This window comes from Vulpes vulpes, chromosome 5 (genome assembly GCF_048418805.1).
Source record: "Vulpes vulpes isolate BD-2025 chromosome 5, VulVul3, whole genome shotgun sequence".
Classification (NCBI taxonomy): Eukaryota; Metazoa; Chordata; class Mammalia; order Carnivora; family Canidae; genus Vulpes; species Vulpes vulpes.
Window position 1 is genome coordinate 45,057,200 of NC_132784.1, and position 22,194 is coordinate 45,079,393.

Consider the following 22,194-nt stretch of genomic DNA (forward strand, 5'->3'; position numbering starts at 1 on the left):
TGGGAATATGTTTAAAAACAAAAGTGCTTCCACCATACTGTTATTTTTACAGTCAAAGTTTTCTAGTCTATCCTCAGTTCCTAAAAGGAAAATTACTAAAGATTTAGGTAGATCTAAAGCTAATTATTATGTCTCTGAATAGTCATCATACTATTTTTTTTAAGGTGTTTAAGTTTTTTTTTTAATTTTTATTTATTTATGATAGTCACACAGAGAGAGAGAGAGAGAGGCAGAGACACAGGCAAGGGAGAAGCAGGCTCCATGCACCGAGAGCTCGATGTGGGATTCGATCCCTGGTCTCCAGAATCGCGCCCTGAGCCAAAGGCAGGCGCCAAACCGCTGCGCCACCCAGGGATCCCTCATCATACTATTTATTTGGTTTTGCTTCCTAAATATCCATAAAGAACTTTGTCCATTGAGTTTTGAGTGTGGATTGAATGGATACAAACTGAGAAAGGAGAAAGATTGAGAGTGTCTATGATCATGACAAAACAAGCCCAAGAGGGGAAAGCGTATGAAAATCAGCATTTGTATTTGTTTATTTTTCTCAACTTTGATATCAGGAACATTGGCTTTTTCTTTGCTGCCCTTGGAAAACATGGCTCCACTTCATTCTCTAAGGAGCACTTGCTCCCAAGTGGCTTTTCGGAGGCCAGAATGAAATAAGCTGATAGAGCTGCAGTTGATCTGTTTAAAGACCTATATACCTGTTTAATAGAGATAGGGAAATGGGATGCATAAATGTGATGCATTTTAACCTTTCAGGTTAATTTAAGAAACTAAGTACCCTTCCTTTTTGTAGTGGGAGTAACTTGGAAGATTATAGGTGGTAAATTTAGTGGCTGAAGAAAACAATCCATTTCAAGCTGAGTGTAGACTCTAGTATGTCATACTCTGTCTGGATGAAGATGGAAGCTAGGCAAGGGCAGCGACAAAAACTAGTGATTGCTCCATTGTCTCGGGAACAGTTTCAACATAGGTGCTATTTCTACTTTGTTGTTCATTAGTGATGGTATGAAGTGGGGGAAAGAAAGGAAAAATTAAGAACATTAATATATCAAATCCCTCCACAGCACAGCATGTGTTATGTCTAGATACAGGATCGTTGTTACTTATACTTTTGATTTTATAGTGTAAATATAGAAGGAAATGAAAATGAAAGCATCATCATCAATTTGGCAAAGCAGTGGTAGTGTCAGCTCCATTCTACCATCCTTCCACTTGTGACTATCCATCATTTCAAGGGCCCTGCCTTCTGCAAGCAATACCATACTTTGTTATATGGTCCTTAGGATAGCTAATTTGGAAAGGACTTCAGTTTTTCTTTGTGAACACAATTAGAGTTGCCTCTGTAGATTATCAAGTATTTAGTTGATTGCACTTTTAAGATTTATTTATTTATTTTAGAAAAGGAGAGAGTGCACAAGTCGGGGAGGGAAAGGAGACACAGGCTTAATGCTCATGTGGAGCCTGATGCCAGGCTCTGTCCCACAACCCTGAGATCATCACCTGAGCCTAAGTCAAGAGTTGGAGGCTTAACCCATTGAGCCATTCAGGTGCAAGTGTACCTTGGAACTTTATGTTAAGCGAGACCCAAGTTCTAGAAGCCCATAAATGCCCATTGCCATTGGCTAAATATAATATTGTAATACTGCACCCATAACTTTGCTTTAAGAATTAATAAAGACTCTAGATAAATGTTAACTTGATTTCTTACCCCTTGCTTTGAGCTGTATTATAGAACAAATGGACACAAATTATAGCTCTTTCCCTAAAGCAGATTGCTTGCTCTACATTGTGAAGTCAGACTTTGCAGGTTGTTGGATAGTTTGTGAACCCTGGGAAGTGCCTGAATTGGTTTAAATGGAATTGCACGTGGTGTTCAAAATATTCATCGTCCTCCATTGCCTACAGCGTGCTACTCTCTGTGGGGAGAAGTGAGGCTAAAAAAGAGTGCTTTCCATACTCTGCTCTGAGGCTACTCTTTGACCTGTGACTTAGAATTGTTAGTAATTGATATCTATTTATATTAAAGTCTCTAATAAGATGTAATAAGAGCAGGAGAGATGAGAAGTAGAACTGCTGTTGAAAGGCGGTATTTTCAGGTTGTATGCGATGTTTACACAATTTCTCTGAGCCTACTTTCTTTATCTGTGAGCTTGGGAAATGAGAGAAAATGACTTCAGAGGCCCCTTTATTCTCACTTTAGATAACTGAGAAATGAAGAATATATATCTACTTCAGTTAACTTTTTTAGCCTTGGCACTGTGTGTATGTATATACAGGTATATACATATAACAGATGTTTTTTAAAAATAAACTACAGAGTTTATCCTTTTAGTTTCTAAAACATCAAGAAGAGTCATTCCTTATTAACTGCTAAACCAACCACTATCGTTGTTACAATCATCATTAGTAATTTTTATTAATGTGAAATTTTATGATCTGATTCTGTTCTATATACCTACATTGAACAGCTATCAGGAAATATTTGTAATCTGAACAAATACAATGTAACTTCATTTTAAGGACTTAATTTTAGGGTTTAAGAACTGTAATAGTAAAGAAAGAAAAAGGAACTGTGATAGTAGTTTAAAATTATTTAAGATATTTCACCAAATATGTATTTTTCCAAAGGAGGAAATGGAACCAGTTTTATTTTGGAATCTGAGTCTGTGCATGTTTCATAGTTTATGGGGCTCACCTTTTAGCATGACAGAGCTCAGAGTCTTATTTTATAGGAGACGTAGAGATTTCCAGTCTTTTCTTCCCTAACACTATGTTGTCACCTTGTTCCCTCCTCTGCATTCTTTTTGAGTGAAGGTAAAAGGAGGAAAGGTCATCCACTCCCCATTTTGATTTCTTATCTCTCTTTTAAACATTGCCTCTGGTATCTCTTCCCCATTTTAAGACCTGAGATAAGTAGATTCTAGGTGGACCTTCCCTCTTACCTTTGAAGGGATTTTTGAATTGGCAGATGCCTGTTGCCTGTAATCGGACTGCTTTCCACATCTGTAAAGAAAAAGTGGAACTCTAAGAAGAGCAAGGGTTAGAGTTTCCAAAACAAATGAATTTTAATGTGTTCAGACCAAGAACTTGAGTTCTCAGAAACAATCCATGCTTTGTTTGCTAAACAAGTCTGCTGAACACTGTGTTCTTTTCTGGGAAGAACTTAGAGGATGGGCTGCACAGGGAGGAATACAAGGGATGTAGGGAATATGATGAGAAGGAAGGAAAAAATTTTAAGATACTTAGATGTACAGGTCTAGGGCAAGAGTATAAATGGAGGCCCCATACCATATATCTAAATATTTAAGTTGTAATCAAGCTAATAAACTGTTAAATAAAATATGTCCTCTCCTCCTACCTTAACAGATTTAATAACTTGCAAGCATAGTATCAAGTTTAGAATTTTCAGACCCCTCTCAGGATCTCACACTGGTTCTGGCAGCATTGGGAGATCTGGCCCAGGGGCCCAAATGTCTCTTCTTTGTGTCTCTAGCTCCATCCCTCACTGTAGGTCTGTGGACACACTGTCCCAAGTTCTGTCCGTGCCTAGGACCTCTAGGTGAAGAAGGTGGGCCCAGGGAAGAGGCCCACGGAAGCCCTGAAAATAAGGTTGGGTGTCATTTGGGTAAAGAAGTCTGGAACTCTGCATATCCTTAGTATGGAGAAAATGCTTGTCCATGAAAACATAATGTGAGCCACATACGTGAATTTTAAATTTAACAGTAGCCACATTAGGGAAAGTAAGGAGAAACAGTTGAAATTAATTTTAACAATATATCTTATTTAATGCAGTATATCAAAATTGCTATCTGTTCTAAAAAACATTATTGAGTTTACGTTCTTTTCTGTGTAAAGTATTTGAAATCCAGTGTATATTTATACTTAGAGAACATCTCAGTTTGGGCTAGCCCCACTTCCAGTGTTCTATAGTCATCGAGGGCTGTGGCTCTCTTACCAGACAGCACAGACTCCTGTTCTGCGCGGGGATGCTTGACCCCTGGAACTGAAGACAGTTCACTTTATTGTAAGGTCTGGTAGTGTTTTTGTATCATTGAATTGATATAAAGAATAATTGCATTTCTTTATATTTAGAGCCTGTGGCCATTTTTAAATTCAAATATATATACATAGGCTATGGAGTTTACTTGTTTTTATTTCTGTTCATTTCTTCAACTTTCTTTTTACTCATTCAACTTAATACTGCTTTCCTTTGGTGTGGTTATAGTAAATTTGTTTGCAAAATTGAAGATACTCCCTGCCCCTCCTCCCCACCCACCATGTTATTGACAAATACTTCATTTGCTGTCTTGAGTTAAGTCCTGGAGGTGTAATTGTATCATCTCCACTCTTGTTGGATAATGTCTTTAGGGAAGGTCTTTTTCCTTCCTAGAGGAACTTTTTTCTAAGTTCAGTTTAATTGTGTGCGTATTTTTAAACTGTGGCCACTTCTACCAAATGAGGAATCATATCTAGAAAGTAGGATACTGTTTTTGTTTGGACTAGAACAGCAGTTTCATCTATTTCAGGATAGAGTTGGCAGATTTAGAAGGGAGAAAAAGCACCCAGTTAAATTTGAATTTCAGAAAAAAACAATTCTTTTCTTTTCTTTTCTTTTCTTTTTTTTCTTTCTTTCTTTCAGTATAAGTATGTCCCATGCAATATTTGGGACATACTTTACACTTAAAAAAAAAAAAACCTGTTGTTTATCTTCTGTATTTTATCTGGCAACTGTATATTAAGACTCCTTTACTCTAAAAAAATTGAAGACCTTAAGCAGTTTCTATTTATGTGGATTAAATCTATTGATATTTACATTAAAAACCTAAACTGAGAAGTATTTTAATATATGTTCATTTAAAAAAATAATAAACCCATTCTTATTAACCTACACATTTTTTTATGAAAAGTAACTATTTTAGGACAGCCCAGGTGGCTCAGCAGTTTAGCGCCGCCTTCAGCCCAGGGCCTGATCCTGGAGACCCGGGGTCGAGTCCCATGTCGGGCTCCCTGCATGGAGCCTGCTTCTCCCTCTGCCTGTGTCTCTGCCTCTGTGTGTGTGTGTGTGTGTGTGTGTGTGTGTGTGTGTGTGTGTCATTAATAAATAAATAAAATCTTCAAGGGGTGGTGGAAGGGGAGGAGGGCGGGGGGTGGGGGTGAATGGGTGACGGGCACTGAGGGGGGCAGTTGACGGGATGAGCACTGGGTGTTATTCTGTATGTTGGTAAATTGAACACCAATAAAAAATAAATTTATTAAAAAAAAGAAAAAAGTAACTACTTTAGAAAACTAAATATGTAGAAAAGTGTCATTTTTGCAAAATCTTTTGTATTTTTGCAAATCTTTCCATGTCTGTCTTAATAGAAGACAGTTGGATTTCTCCTGTTTCTGCAACCAGTCAGGTATGCTATCACACCTGTACCATGTGGAAATCTCAACTGGACACTTGAGAGAAAAGAAGAATGGAGAAGGCAAATGGCATCTTAATATTGTTATGAAAGTAGTTTTGACCTGAGGGATTCTCTTGAAAGGGTCTGAGGGACCTCTTCCAGGGTCCTCTAGCCAGGTTTTCAGAACCTCTGAACTAGGAATAACAGAATCTGTAATTCTAGCTCACGTAATGAATAGATCAAGATGATTTAGTCAGAATAAAAGATAAGCATTCTTTGTTTTAAGAAGGCCTAATGAATCACATTGTAAAGTATAAAACAAATTTCAAATGATTATTCAGGTTTAGTAGTAATTCTTAAGTTTTTTTTAATTTAAAATATTATTCTGTCTATACTTTGCCATTCAAGAAAATTGCTATTGTAAAAGAAAAATCAAATGTGTCACTTTTAACATGTCAAATAGGCCCATTGTCACCTTTCTGTTTAGAATAAACTTTATGTCGCTATTTAAAACAAAACTTAGGGGTGCTTGCATAGTTCAGTAGCATCTGACTCTTGATTTCAGCTCAGGTCATGATCTCAGGGTGGTGAGATCAGCCCTGCTTTGGCCTCCTTAACGAGGAGTCTGCTTGTCCCATCCTCCCTTCTCCTCCTCTCACTTGTGTGCTCGTGTGCTCTCTCTCTCAAATATAGAAATTAAGTCTTAAAAAATAAAAAAAGTAAAGCTTAGCATTTTTTATTATAAAATTCAACAGATGGGTCACAGGACAATTTCCTTAAATGCTGATTGAATTGAATTGTAGTTATGTTTAAGATATGCATGTCTGTTCTAGGCATTATGCATACTGCCCAATATAGAGACTTGGGCAGTTTTAAAAATAATTAGCATAATGCAATAACTAATCTGATTCTCATCTCAAAAAGAAAGGGTAGAGGTCAGTAGTGGATGGACTGAGAAGAAATAAAACTTTAAAGATGACTTCTTTAATCGCTTGGACAACTGAGGAAATGAAAGAGCCATTCACAAAAATAGAATAGGAGGAAGTGCTGGTCTGGGAGAAAGACATAGGTTGAATTTCACACTGGAGATGCTGTAGGGTAGCCCAGGAGCAGGAAACGGTGTGTGGTCAGTTGAGAGTTGTTCACAGAGCAGCAAAATGATTTCCAAGGAAGGCAGGGTAGAGAGAGGAAAGAAACTGGTCAAGCACAGGACTGTGAGAATTGTGTGATCCTGGGGTGGGGAAGAAGAGATGAGGAAGAAAAAAGAAAGGACCTAGGAGGAAAGAATGGGAGAGTATTGGAAGAAGGCTGGGGAAGAAAAGATAGTGCAAGTGAAACGAAGAAGAGCTTTTCCAGAAAAGGTGTGAGGTTAACAGGATCAACTGTTGGGTTGAGATTAAACAATGATAATAATTGGTTCTTAAATTTGAAACTATAAAACTTGGTTCCCTGAGAGAGTGTGTACTTCTGATAAATTAAGTTTTTATCTCAAGTTAATATTTGGGGAGAAGTGAAAGCAGAAAGATTTGTGAATATTGTGGGATAACACAAATTCCAGAAGAGCTAGACCTGCCTGTTTTCTCCTTCCCTCTCTGTGTTATCAATTAGTGGTGTGTTAATGAAGCTGGCCCATGTAAAGCTAAAAAACCTTACTCCAACAGAGTCTTATTCTAGACTGACAGGTTTGTTTGTTTTTAATTACAATGTTTTTTATTTTACGTAAAACACTGGCCTCAGAGTCTGAAGAGGTGCATTCCAGCTCGGCTGCACACTTAACCTCTGTGGGCTCATTCCCTCCTCAACTGAATTGGGTTAGATTATCTCAAACGCTATGCTAAAATAATGTGACATTATGCATCTATGACATTTGTCTTTTCTTGTCTTTTGCTTTATTGTAACAGGTTCACCAAGTTGAAGAGTCTTAATCTTTCCAATAATCATTTAGGAGAATTTCCGTTAGCCGTCTGCAATATTCCAACCTTGACCGAGCTGAACGTGTCCTGCAATGCTCTTCGAGCAGTCCCAGCAGCCGTCGGAGTTATGCACAAGTACATACTTTAAACTCCACTGCATAGTATCCCTCAGAATGCCTCTACCCCCCCACCCCCCTGCCCCTGGGAAGCTGCACTGGGGTCACAGCAAATCATTAGTTAACTTGTTATGTTGGTCATGTAAGTCTTGGCCCCAAAGCAAGAGATTGGGCTCTTCTGTAGAGTTAGTTTATTAGCTTTTATATTCTTTAGAATCTTGTAAAAAACTAAAATATCCTTGTTTAAAATTGGAATATCCCCACAGAGGAGCGTCTCCCCATGGGATGACATGCTTACTTTCTCATTTTCTGAGTTATGTTGAATTCTAAGACTTAATATTTAAAATAACAATGAAAGATGGGAATTGGGGCTGATTCACACTGTAGTTAGTTCATGTTGTTCCCAATTATGCCTATCCAAGTTGGGAAAATGGGTCATAATTTTGGTTTTCAGTAAAAGATTAAGATGCTTATCTCTGATCTTTTCTCTGTGGTATATTATTGCTTCAGGTACTCTCCTTAGGCATTTTGCAAAAGATAGTTCATTTTCTTTTCCTAATGATGTGATTTATACTTATGGAACTTGCATGTTGATAATAAACACGTAGAATTTACATGTTCTCTTTATAATTCTTATGTTTCCTTTACTAGCTTGCAGACATTTTTGCTGGATGGAAACTTTCTCCAGGCGCTTCCTCCTGAGTTGGAGAACATGCATCAGCTTAGTTATCTTGGTCTTTCTTTCAATGAATTCACTGACATTCCAGAGATTTTGGAGAAATTGACTGCTGTGGATAAACTTTGTATGTCTGGAAACTGTATGGAGACCCTGAGGCTAGAAGCTTTAAGAAAAATGCCTCACATTAAACATGTGGATCTAAGGTAACTATTTTTAAGAAATAGATCTCATGTAAGTGGTTGGCTTATATTTAGGAGTAGGTTACAGCCCTTTTGGTGACATTCTGTGCAAGGTGAGCAAGCTGGTTAGTTGCAATTTATGTGAATGAAAAACTGTATCATTGAGAGCAAAGTGGGTATTTTTTCTCTTTGTCCTCCTTTTCTGTGGCTTGAGACAGTTAACATCATTGAACATTTCTTCTTTCTTAAATTTTTTTCCTTCCTTGACTTCCCTAATGTAATACAATGTACTCATTGAATTATTTAACTTATTTATTTTAATTTCCTATTTTTCTATCCAGGTGGCTCTGCCCTTAGTTTACTGTTCTTTACAAAAATATAAAATGCATAACCTCCTGTTAGGCCCAAGTTTGGCTAGAACCTCCACTCTCACCCCTCATAAGAGCAAGAAACCTGCATTTTTATTCCTGATCATGCTAAATAAATAAACTTCTACCGAAAGCTGCTAGCATGGTCCTTGCTACATTAAAAATGTGCCATGATAATCCCTTAGTATGTGAGGTTCAATTTTAGTTTCTAATCTACAAAGAATCAGTATAGGAGGAGGAAGCTATTCTGAGTATCTGTTTTTTGGGGGGAAAACAAGAGACTGTCATGGAACTGAGTTCCTACAAAACAACATATCAGGCTTAGACCTTTATAACAATTTGCCCAATTTGATACTTTTTCAACCAAACTAATTCCTCCATTAACGAGGGGTTGATGACCGCATACTAATGATGTTAAATCTTGGGCAAGAAATTTAATGTCTCTGTGCAACTATGTTCTCATCTCTAAATTATAGTTAATAACACAACCTAATTCATAGACTTTGGGAAAGAGATGAGTTCAATGCCTCATACTCCCAGTGTGTTATGTATCATTCTTATTACCTCATTGGGAATTATTTTCTATTTATGGAACCTGCTCAGATATCATTCTTAGCCTCTTTACTCCTCCCATTTGTCAAAGATGATTCTTTCTTTTCCTTACTACCCACTTTCCTCTCCGTTGATAACGCTAGACCCTCACTGAGGCCTCTTGACTTCTGTCAATATAAAGAAGCATCGTCTTTTGCTCCTTTTCTTCTGTATTTATATGGTCTAGCTTTGGAAACACATTTATTCCAGTCCCTCAAATAATTGCTTTCCTTGGGGCTCCTGGATGGCTCAGTGGGTTAAGCATCTACCTTCCGGCACAGGTCATATCAGGATCTTGAGATTGAGCCCCGCATCAGAGCCAGCTTCTCTCTCTCCCTCTGCCTCTCCTTCTGGCTCATATGCTCTCTCTTTCTCCACCCCCCCCCAAACAAATAAAATATTTTTTAAAAATTACTTGCCTTTCCCTTTCCTCAGACTAAAGAAATCATGCCTGTTGCACCTGGGGAAATGTTGGTTAGCAATTTGCAGACCAAGAATTCCTAATTCAAGGAATACAAATGATAGTACTTTATCTGACTTCAAGAACTTTGTGGAATGTCACAGGAGAGGGCACTGAACTTTCTTTCTAAATTGTTAACATTATTTGTCTCTGAGTCACTTGGATTTAGAAAACTTTCATATTAAAGAATTTAAGGCCTTTTAAATGGAACCACCCAGATTTCTAGTTCTAATTGGATCTTTTTAGATGAGGTCAGTTGCAGGACATTTAAAGACCACAGTAGCCGTGAGACACTCTACATCTTGAATGACTATGCCTAGCTTACTGCTTCCCTCCAGGCCACTGAGATGAGAAGGGGAAGATCTTGGTCTGATTTGCTTGTAATTCTGCCCTAGTAGAATTGCCTAGTAGAATTAAATTGAGGCTAGTGGGGACTTTTTTTTTTTTTTTTAAAGATTTTGTTTATTTATTCATGAGAAATAGAGAGGCAGAGACATAGGCAGAGGGAGAAGCAGGCTCCCTCTGGGGAGCCTGATGTGGGACTTGATCCCAGGACCCCATGATCACATTCTGAGCTGAAGGCAGATGCTCAACCACTGAGTCCCTCAGGCATCCCTAGTGAGGGGACTTAAGGGGACTTTCACTTAGTTTCTGCAAAGGGCTAATTTTATTGAGTTTTTTACTCCTTCAGATGTAAATGTAACATCAGATGAAAAGTGATCATTTATCATTTTTCTTTTAATCTTTCTCCTCATATCAACTTTCTTTGAGTCTGATACTGTGTCTTCTGTGGCATCATTAATAATTCCTCTTTTCTCTTGGTGCAAACTGGATGTTACCAACATCTCTCTCCCTGATCACTGTTTTCTGCCTCGGTGGTTGCTTGTGCTCTCAGGAATTTGTTATTTATTTTCCATCTCCACGTTGATTATTCCCCTGTCTTTCTCTAACCCTTATGTCTCTTCTTGGGACTAACTCCACTTGAGCTGTCTGCTGCATAGTTTTACCTTGGTTCCCCCACACTGGCACACTTACCCACACACCCCTGAAACAGTTCAGTTTCTTTCTCTATCAACTAGTTCTTTCCCTTGGATTCCTATTTTACTGATTGCAGCACCACTTCATTGGTTCTGTAAGCATGAAACTTTGGACCCTGTCTATAGTCAACCACCAGATTCTATGAGTTCTTCTTTCACAAGGTTTCTCTCTTTGTCCCTTCCTTTTCCTTCTCCCTGCTACTGTTGTCTCCTAGCTGAGCCATCTATTTCCATTGTGTAGCCTCTGGAGCAGTCTCAGAAGGCCCAGAGCCCTCAATTCTTTAGCTGGAGATATTTAAGCTCTTCTTATCTGGTTTCAACCTACTAGTCTGTGAGTCTCTTGGGGATGAGACTCTAACTCAGAGCTACTCCAAGTGTGGTCTCTAACCTGTGCTGGTTACTTTTCCACAATGAAATATGTGTAGAAACTGAGACTTAACGTTTTAGAAACACGTGGTGATTTGACATTGCCACAATATGTAAATAGACTCATTTAAGGCAACTCATCTCGTTGTACCAGGAATAGACTAGTTTAGTTGTTGGTGAACTCACACAGGGAGCCGCCTGTGGGTCACGTGCAGTATGACTACACATCAGTCCATGGTAGATTAGAAGTCTAGAACACAGCTCATTCACCACAGATAACCGAGCAACACTGTCCTCCTTCATCCTTGTTACCCAGTGTTAGCACATCATTGGTACTTTGACTGACAAAGCCAGCCCCCTTGCAGCCTCTCGCAAGCTCTGCTCTCCTGCACTTGTGTGTGGCTTCCTCCCTGTGCTCATCTTCAGTCCAGAGACCATTCTGCCCTAACTCATGCACTGCTTTCTTTGCCTACTTACATCTATTAATTCTACCTACCCTGGGGATTCAATGAGGTGCTCCCTCCATTGCAGCTTTTTGACCATTCTCTGTATTTTATACATCATTATGGCACTTGTCACATACTTGTAGTCTTTTTTTTTTATTATTCATGAGAGACACAGAGAGAGAGAGAGAGAAAGAGGCAGAGACACAGGTAGAGGGAGAAGCAGACTCCCTGCAGGGAGCCCGACATGGGACTTGATCTCGGTACTACGGGGTCATGCCCTGAGCCAAAGGCAGATGCTCAACCACTGAGCCATCGGGGCTGCCCTCCTTGTAGTCTTTATATTTTAAAGCATTTGTGATTTTCCCTCACTAATGCATTAAAATCTGTTGAGAAACACCTTGTTTTATTCACTCTTATGGACACAAAGCCAGGTCATCATCCTCATCATCACTATATCTTTCATTGTTTGCATACTATGGGCACCTCCTTCATTTGACTTTCTCCACTGCCTTGGAGGACAAGGACAGTGTTATCCCATTTTACAGATTAGAATTAGGCGTAACCAGAGATACTAGGTGACTTGTTCAAGATCATACTAGATATGATGAACAAATTGGAACTAGAATATCATGCTCTTTCATACTGCCTGTGTACGCTACACACAGCAAATCTCAGTATTTATGAAATAAATAAAATGTCTATGTTAACTGGAGATTATGGGAAGGAAATTTTAATCACATTTTGCCTCTTTGAAAGTTCATCCTAAATAGTTATGTTATTGCTTGAGCCTGAAAACTGTTGATATTTGAATCCTGATAAAACTTAGCAATTTTGGGGATGCCTGGGTGGCTCAATGGTTGAGCATCTGCCTTTGGCTCAGGGCATGATCCTGGAGTTCTGGGATCAAGTCCCACATTGGGCTCCTTGCACAGAGCTTATTCCTCCCTCTACTTGTGTCTCTGCCTCTTTCTCTGTGTCTCTCATGAATAAATAAGTGAAATCTTTAAAAATAAAAATAAAGAAATGCAGACTCTGAGGCCCCACCCCAGATCTACTAAGTCAGAATCAGCATTTAAAAAAAAAAAAAAAAAGACTTGGCAATTTAAACTGAACAGTTCCCTCTCATTATAGATTTTTTTTCTTTTGTCTCCTCATTAAACGAACCCTTTAATTATTTTAGTGTGAATACAGTGAAATTACAGGAGGGAGCCATTCCAATGAAGATGATAATGCCACATTATGAAAGTTACTTACAGTGTAAAGTAGGAAAATCACAGGACAGCTTTTCAATTATTATATAGTATGTTATGTTCAAAAAGAGATTTTTATTTATTTTTTTAGGATTTAGTTTATTTATTTTAAAAAGAGAGCACGTGCCCTCCAGCTGGGTGGGGGGGGGGTTCAGAGGGAGAGATAAAATCTCAAGCAGGTTCTGCACTGAGCATAGAGCCCAAGGTGGGGCTCAACCTCATGATCCTGAGATTATAAACCTGAGATCGTGACCTGAGCTGAAACTAAGAATCAGACATTTAACCAGCTAAACCACCCAGGCATCCCTAAAGTGAGATTAAAAAAAAAAACTTCTGTATACATATTCTAGTAATCTAGGGAGCATTTGGAAGTAGGCAAATTACTGGCTTGTGGCCAGTTTCTAAATCTTACAACCTGGAATAGAAAAAGAGAAGAAGCAAAAAACAATCATCTTGGGGACATTTGAAGAGCCCATATGCTGTGTTTACAGATTGACAAATTTTAACTCTTTGCTATCTGTCACTCATCTTTGTGTTTCAGTGACTTTATCATATTGCTCTTAATAATTCAGTTATCATTACTTTCTTATTTTCAGTTACCATTATTTTATTTTTTCAAAGGGCAGAAATTCACAACCTAGAACCTTTAGCTTTTTCCTAAGCTCCAGCCCTCATATTAATGTTCTTCTAACCAAGTGCATTATCTCAGCACTTTGTTGGCTTTGTAGGGTTCTTACTGTTTATAAAGGAGTTGGGGATAGCCTAGCAAACTAGGAATTGAGATTTTCATCTATTTTTCTCCCTTTTGAAGTGTGTCTTCATTCTATTGATTCCTAGTCACCATTACTACTTATGTATCTTCTTGGCAACCCACTCATAGCAACTTCAGTCTGTTAGTTAACTAGTTCTCGTGGTCTAAATTCTGCCAGCTGTCTCCTGTGCCTAGCTCTGTCCTAGATTTGTTGATCCCATTGCTGTCCTTTGTTTTGTAATTTCTCAGTGAATCCTAGATGCCAAATTTCAGTATTTTCTGTGCTTTGCTCTTTCAAGCCATATTTTATATATATATAAATTTATAAATACATGTATTTTTTTTAAGTAGGTTCCATGCCCAGCTTGGGCCTTGAACTCACAACCCTGAGATCAAGACCTGAGCTGAGATCAAGAGTGGGATAGTTAATCAACTGAGCCACCCAAACACCCCTCCAGCAATATTTTAATAATGGAGATAGTTTTGATAATCAGTCCTTGGTCCTACGCCAGCCAGAAATCCAGATGTGTGCATTTTTATGTCTGATACATGTGTGGCTCCCATTCATTACCCCCGTTCCCAAGGTCTCTGTTAAATTCTATCCTATATGTACTGCTCATCTCCCTGCTCACTAATCCTTTCTCCTTCCTTAAATATTTAGTATAGTTGTAACGTGCCTAACAGGTTGTTCCAGGTTTTATTTTTTGTGTTGTTTTCCACCAAATTTTTTGAAAATAAATGATTAATTCTTTGAAAATAAATAAAATCAAATGATTATTTGATTAATAAATGATTTTTCCTCTTGAAATGAATTAAGGTAAAATCAACATATGTGCTTGTCTTCTAGCCTAAGTGGTCCAAATTGTGTTTGAGAATATACTGTCAAGATTAAGACCTTCATGGAATTGTAGCTAAAAATAACCAAGGAATCTGGCCAGTTAAGGAAGTCCAGATGCAGAGATTAAAGAAATAATGGAGGATTATAATATAGTGAGACTGGCATCCCACCTCCTTACCTCGGCATATTAGGGTGTGGTTATTTATTTATAGCACTGCAGTTAATTATAGTCTCTGTTTGTGTCCTTTCTCCTCAAGACTGAACATAATTAGGAAGCTAATAGCAGATGAAGTGGACTTTCTCCAGCATGTCACTCAGCTTGATCTGCGTGACAATAAGCTTGGTGATCTAGATGCCATGATTTTCAATAACATTGAAGTTTTACACTGTGAAAGGAATCAGCTGGTGACATTAAACATCTGTGGCTATTTCCTAAAAGCGCTCTATGCTGCTTCTAATGGTATGTAACGTAGACCACATCAAAGTTTCTCTTCTGGTTTTAAGAATTGACTCAGCGCCGTCATCTCTGCCTCACTCTGATTTTACTTTGCTCATTTAATAAAATAAGTGTCAGGTTTTGCTGAGGTAAAAATCATAAAAGAAGAATGCTGGTATGGTATTTAAAGGAACCAAAATGGAAGATTTTGTAGTTCCCAACCTATTTTTCTCATATTATGATGTTTAGGGACGTTACTCCCACTTTTGATTTGGCTACTCTGCTAAGATACTAAGTCTGGAACCATGATTTAATATGGGAGAGTGAAAATGAAAGGAAGGTCCATTTTGGACTCTATTCAGGGCCTCAGATTTCATGCTCCTCAAACAAAGGAGCTAATCTTAAGAGAGATCTGAATTCTATACCCACAGGGATACCACAAATCAAGAGTCTTGCTCATTTAATGAGATCTTTTCCACAGAATCTGGAAATCATGACAGTTCTAAAAAAGAAAAGATCCTAAGTACCTATGTTTGCTAAAGTGAAGATTTCGACTCCCTGTAATCAGAAAACGGAGTGAAAGCAAGTACTTAGTACTACAAGTTGAACAGTTGTTTATCAAATACTTGTTCTATGCAGAATGTAGTGCATGATTTAAAGGGGATTTTTTTTCTTTTTCTTTTCTTTTTTTTTTTTTTTTTTTGGAATGACTATTATCATCTCACAGGAGAAACAAGACAAATGTCAGATAGCTTTAGGTACCTGAGAGTTATAGGATTTGGATAGCCAGGAGGCACAAAGTGGGTGTTGAAGGGCAAAGAATCTGAATGTAGTCTGTTTGGCAGATGGGAGAAAACAGGGAATTCTGAACTCAGAGGTGTGCGCTGGAAAATGAGAAGAGGTAGTTATAGGATGTGTGGCTTGGAGTCAGATGGTGAAGGTTTGAAGCTAGTGCGGTAAGCTTAGAGAGACCCCGTGGAGATTCTTAAGTGGAGGGACATGTGACGGAAGTGAGTAGTGTACAGGGTTCATTTATGGAGAAGAATGGAGTCCTTGCCTCCCTGCTCATCCCCGTCATTGTAATAGTTTTCATGGGAGCAAATGGGAACTTGCAGTCAGGACTACAGATGTTGATATGAGGCTTGTCTGTTCCAAAGTGGTACCTGCAACCATGGAAGTAAGGTAACTGGGAAAGAGAAGAGCGCTGGTACCAAGTCAATTTAGAAAATCCTCACAGCTGGCACCAGGATAGGCAACCAGATGGACGCTGAACTTGTGAATCACAGAGTGAATGTTTGGAGAAGCAGAAGGGCATCTAGAAACTACTCTGAGAAACAAAGCCCTGTGTGGATGGTTCTATCCTTTATCAGACAGCTTTGAGGAAGAGTTTTCAGATTTGGGTAGATGAAGTCCTTTGTGACCCTCAAGAACATGGTTTCGGTAGAGCAAAAAAGGCAAAAGCCAGATGCATTTGGTTTTATGGAAGGAATTCCAGATGTAGAAAACTGTGTTCATACAGTTTATCTTCCAGGTAACATTTACCATGCATAACAAGGAGAGCCACAGGATTGGGAAACGGTAGGAAAGTAGAATGAGTGATTTATTTTGATCTCTGAATAAGATCTTGTGATTAAATTGGAGGTTCTCTGTACTTTCCTGTAGTTTCCCAGTTTAACAAATGGATGTATTGTACTTCCTAACCTAAACAATTGTGAATAAAGCACAGTGAGGATGTTCTACATACAAAAAGAGTCTCTGTGTGACTTGAATGGTAATAATGTCTTTGTGTTTCTTTCCCTGCCTCCTAGAACTTGTTCAACTGGATGTTTACCCAGTTCCAAATTATCTGTCCTACATGGATGTTTCACGGTAAGAAGCCAAGTCCTAGAACACTCTAGAGTCTGCTTGAAAGTTATTTAGATTATCCTGTCTGAGCTTATGCCTAAAAATTTTTAAATATATTTTGACAGTAAATATTACAAATTAAATTCAGTAGTTTTTACTTATCCTTTGAAAAAATGTATATAAATATCTATCAGTTAAAATACTACATTTGTGTGCTAGAGTTCAAAATAGAAGAAACAAGATATTATGTCCATGTGGTCACCAATTTGGCCACCATGTTTGGGCCTGTAGGATTAGTGAGTTGAGTATCATCATATGGCTGGAAGGTCTAGAAGTTCTTTAATTATATTAACCATATCTTCAGTCCTTGAAATGATGTTAATTTCATTTTTAAATATTGTACTCTCTTTGATCTTTTTTTTTTCCTTTCCTCTGTTATTTTGCACCTACATCTTCTTGCTAAGAACCCTGAGAAAGTAGCAACCAAACCTACCAAAGTAGGATTTCTGTCCATCCTTTTCACTTTGCTTGGCTTATTTGCAAATAGAATAACCATCTCACCTTTTATACAAATTCACTACAGCAGTGTGTCATGTTTAATTCCTGAAGGCCTAAAGCATGTATTTACATTTATAAATTAGATTTTAATAGCCTTAACACTCTAAAATTGAAACTTTTAACATAACTCCAAAGGAGATATCCAAAATTTTCTGAACAACCATAGTACATGAGGGAATGTGGCCCACTCAGCATAACAAGTGTTAACTCATTTCTGTATGCGAAATCTGATACAACTGGCATGTAATTGGTCAGGTGCAGAATTTGCCTTTAGTCATAAAAATATACAAACCTGGTGATTTTCAAAATAATGTTCTCAATCAGAATTATGTAAGAAAGTGTCAGAATTATTAAAATTACAATTTTTCAGAAATTTAATTATAAAATACTTTATGAATACTGCTTCATTAATTTCCTACTAAATTCATGTCTGACAGTTTTGTTTAATAAACTTGAAGTCAGATATTATCTGATTATTATTTTTTTTAAACAGTCGGGAATGCTGTTATCTTCAACCTTTAAGTAACAACAGTATTGGAATGGGGTTTACATACATGGGGATATAGAAATAGCTTGAACAGATTTATTTCAGAGAGTCAGCTATAGAGTAAATCTATTCTCCTTTTATTTAGAGCATGTAATTGGCAAGTGGTTCCCACTGAAACCCCTGAATGAGCCTGAATTGGAAACCCTGTCTTGTTTTCCCTGAATTGTCACTTAAATACTATCCATCTTTCTTTATAACTCTAATGATCTTCATTGTAGATAACTTACTCTGCTCAGCAGCAATAGGGCTTTCTCTTAGAAAACCTGACACCTCTGACATAGCTCTTCACCCTCCTCCTCTGATGTATTTATGTTACCTGCAGGAACTGAGCTGTCACCCATCTTATGGTGTTTACTAGGTCCTCAAGTTCAAAGTTTCAGGTTATTTTTATGACTGAGAAGAGTTGTATTGCTATATATCAAGGTAGTTTATAGGGAGAGGGACTTCTACTCTCCTATCTTATGAAGATGTTTTAGGGGTTAACCACTATAAAATAAAATAATTGAGTGTGTCAATCTTCAGAACTTCAAAGCCAGAACCCTGTGTACCTGTACAGATGCTAAAAAAAATAATGCTGGCTTTTCTATATTTTAATTGAAAAGTTAGTGGGGATCCCTGGGTGGCGCAGCGGTTTGGCGCCTGCCTTTGGCCCAGGGCGCGATCCTGGAGACCCGGGATCGAATCCCACGTCGGGCTCCCGGTGCATGGAGCCTGCTTCTCCCTCTGCCTGTGTCTCTGCCTCTCTCTCTCTCTCTCTCTGTGACTATCATAAATAAAAAATAAAATAAAATAAATTTAATTGAAAATTTAGTACACTAGCAAAATTAAAGAAAATGGTTTTTAAATCACACATAATGCCCCCAATTTAACATCACAATGGGTTTTTTTTCCTCCCTTCACTTATCAAAGTGAAGGAGGAACTTATCAAAGTGAAGGGAACTTATCAAAGTAACTTATCAAAATGAAGGGAGGGGGGAAAAAAAGGACCAAAGCCCTGTCCCAAGCATCCTATTTTCACGGAATGGTTCATCTCTTTTTTGAAGAATTGTGCTCACAATATACCATTTTACATTTTTCATGCCTGGTCTTTTAACATATATAAAAAAAAAATGAAAAAGGGTAATCATCCTTGACTAGGGAGATAACTCATTGTAGTAGATTTGTCTAAGAAGTGTTGAGTTCATTTAATGATAAAGTCAGCATTAATTTAGTTCTTTCTGGCAATTATAATTGCCATCTCATGTCTAAGTTAATGTTTTCAAATAATAATTCTGGACCTTACAGGTCAGTGTACCATTTCACTGGTGCCATTTCTTTCCTTTTATCTGTGATCTGTGGCAGTCCTTTCATGATACCTACTGTAGTTGAGGAATATTTTAATATTAAGGGTAAAAGTGTGAATTGGAAAATAGAACTATTTTATGCCATTTAACTTAATTGGAAGAATGTGTATGCTTGTTTGTTTTTTCCAATATAAGACATCCTCTTGCTAAGCTTGCATGGATTTATAGATTTCTTAGGATAGCAATTCTGGGAACCAGACCTTTTCCTTTTTTTTTTTTAAGACTTTAGACATGATGTAACTGTGTCCTTTTCTACTTTTTCTTTCTTTCCCATTCCTTGTCACACTTCATCTTGCTTCTAGATTAAAGTGAATATACATATCCTTTTGATTAATATTCATGATACTTTGGTATTTTGTTTGAAGTTTTATTCATTTTATGTAATTATTCTGAGTTTCAAACCATATTTCAGACCAAATTCCAATCAGAGAAAAAAACTGTATATTCTTACATTTAGGAACTGCTTAGAAAACGTGCCTGAGTGGGTATGTGAAAGCCGAAAGCTAGAAGTTTTGGATATTGGCCATAATCAAATATGTGAACTTCCTGCACGGTAAGTATTACAGATCAAGTGAGAGAATCTCAAATCAGATAAGCAGTTTTTAAATAATTTAGCTTGTTATTATGAACTCCTAAAAGACTTTGTTTTGAAACCTAATTTCTAGGATCTTTTACCTTATGTGGTATCCTGGAATTACAGACTTTCTTCATGCAGTGGAGAGTAAAGTGAGACTTTGTCGGCCAGGCTTTCCACAGCCACGATGAGCAGTGCTTAGGGGATGCTTCTAAATAAGCAGTGTTTGAAAACTTAGCCAATAGTATGATCGGTTCACCTCTGTAATCTCAGTTCTTTCAGAATCTTTAGTTTCTGTCTGTTTTGACCAACATATCTACCTTCCCCACAAATAATTCTTGGTTTTCCTCAAACATAACTTTGGGAAAAACAATGATTAGATCATAACCCTAGAAAGAGCAAACTAGATTCTGTTTTTCTTGGTAGAAATTAGGAATAAAGGTCCAATAACTTTTCTTCTCTATTCTGTCTTAATATGTGTTATTTTTATTTCATAATTTTCACTTTAATGGCAAGATTTGTGACACAGCCATTTCTTGATGTCTAGTGTCCATAGATACAAATATCTTTGGGTTAACAAATTCTGGTACAAAATATTACTGTTAGTGACTAGCCATGCAATTAATAACAAAAAGTAGGCTCTTCCAGTGCTGCCATATAGAATTTTCTGTAATGATGGAAATGCTATATATCTTAGATGAGTGGTTCCACTTGTCACATGAGACTGCTGAGACTTACAATGTACTAGTCCTAACTCAGAAGTACTGCTGAAGTATAAAATATACAGTAGATGCAAAATACCTCACTAATACTGTATATTAGTTAAATGTTAAAATAATATTTTTGGTATATTGGGTCAAATAAAATGTAAGAATTTATTTGTTTCTTTTCACCATTTTTAATGTGGCTACTAGAAAATTTACAATTACATATATGGCTTGCATTGTATTTCTGTTGGTTAACACTGTTAGAATATAGATCTCATAAAAGAAATCTGGGTTACATTTCAGTCTCTAAGAAACTCAGTTGATTTTACTTTGTTCTCTGGCCATATGTTATACCTGGAATTTCAGTCTATTTGAAAATGCTTTCTGCTTTGGAGTTTTATGTTGACTGAGTATTTAGGTGACCCAGTGCAGCCCATCACATTATCAAGACAACTTTGATGTGCCCTGTGGATGATAGTGTATGTGTGAGATGGAGAGAGACTTTTTCAGAAGACAAACAGCAAAAATCAAAATAGGCTACTACTAATGGGGGAAAAAGAATTTGTTGGAACAAAATCTTTGAATGTTACCTTTCTTCTGTTTTCTCTGTTGTCTTCCCTACTTCAAACCTTCCCAGTCCGACAAATAGCAGCACATTGGTGTCCCAGACCTCTGTTTCATTGTGGGCTACAACAAAGATATTATGTGTACAAACCCAACAATTACATAAAAATAAGATAACTGATATTTTTATCCACATTTCCCCAAAGTTCATTAATCTTTGATTTGATCTGAATCAGTCAGCCTTGTTTGGGGATCTAAACGAATTCAAAAGCAAATGATTACAAAGCAAATTCCAAATGCCTTCTTGTTTAGGAATTAAAAGTATGTGTCTGTGTGGCATGTGCACGTTGTGTTTAACATGTGGGACAAAAACAGTATGTACTATTTTCTTACGGTGTTTAGTTGTAAAGTTTCTATCAGCCCTTTAATTGATCTGATATTCAGGCAACAAGACAGCAATTTATTAGAAGTTGATTTGATATACAAGCTTCATTTAAGCAATGTATATGAAGAATTTGACAAACAAATTAATATTTCAAAATAGAAATGTTAAAAGGAAAATAAGGTATCTTAATGCTTGGTATCCAGAAGAATTTAGCTAAGTCCAGTAGTTAGCATTTAAGACTCATTCTGTAGTTATAATATCTACTTTCTTATTTGGAAAGTCAAGATAAACATTTTGTTATCTGTCTTTCAGTTATCCATTTATTTAAGGATGAAGTGTGTATGTGTAAATAATAAATAACACATTTTTTCCCTCTGAATCCTAAATTGCACCCCAGGCCCAGCAAGACAGTAAAATTAGTGAACCAAATCCTGAATTACTGGGTTGAGGTGAATTACAGAGACCGCCCCCTGTGATAGTCGTGACTATCGACCCCTGTGACTGAATGTCCTGGATAATCTTTCTTGTCACATGGATATCCAAACCTTCTAGGCAGGCATGCCAGGTACCTTTCATGGCAGCCTATGGTGTCACAATGTTGAGACAGGTTACTTGTGTCTCTATGAGTGAAGAATCTAGTTTTAAAGTGAATAAAGTTCAACCATCATGTGGAGTGATTTTAACAGCTCTGGTGGCCCATGAGTGAGGTCAGAGTGGCAGAAGGCAGGAGGTGGGTAGGGGTTGCCTTGTTCTTTGACATTGTACAGGACGTCTCCCTCCAGAGTGATCCTGATGCAGATTATAACCTCACTTTGCCATAGGCCCCACATTTCTGGGTTTAAGCC

General features: G+C 37.5%; 1 protein-coding gene across 1 annotated transcript in view; it reads left to right on the top strand.

The window, feature by feature from the left end:
* The window catches only part of PHLPP1 (PH domain and leucine rich repeat protein phosphatase 1), a 208,557-nt gene that overhangs the window by 144,865 nt on the left and 41,498 nt on the right, over nt 1–22,194 (top strand). Inside the window, exons 5-9 of the mRNA XM_072758046.1 lie at nt 7,298–7,444; nt 8,077–8,307; nt 14,648–14,850; nt 16,635–16,695; nt 19,577–19,672. Of these exons, the coding sequence (XP_072614147.1) occupies nt 7,298–7,444; nt 8,077–8,307; nt 14,648–14,850; nt 16,635–16,695; nt 19,577–19,672 (738 nt within the window). The remainder of the gene's footprint in view (nt 1–7,297; nt 7,445–8,076; nt 8,308–14,647; nt 14,851–16,634; nt 16,696–19,576; nt 19,673–22,194) is intronic.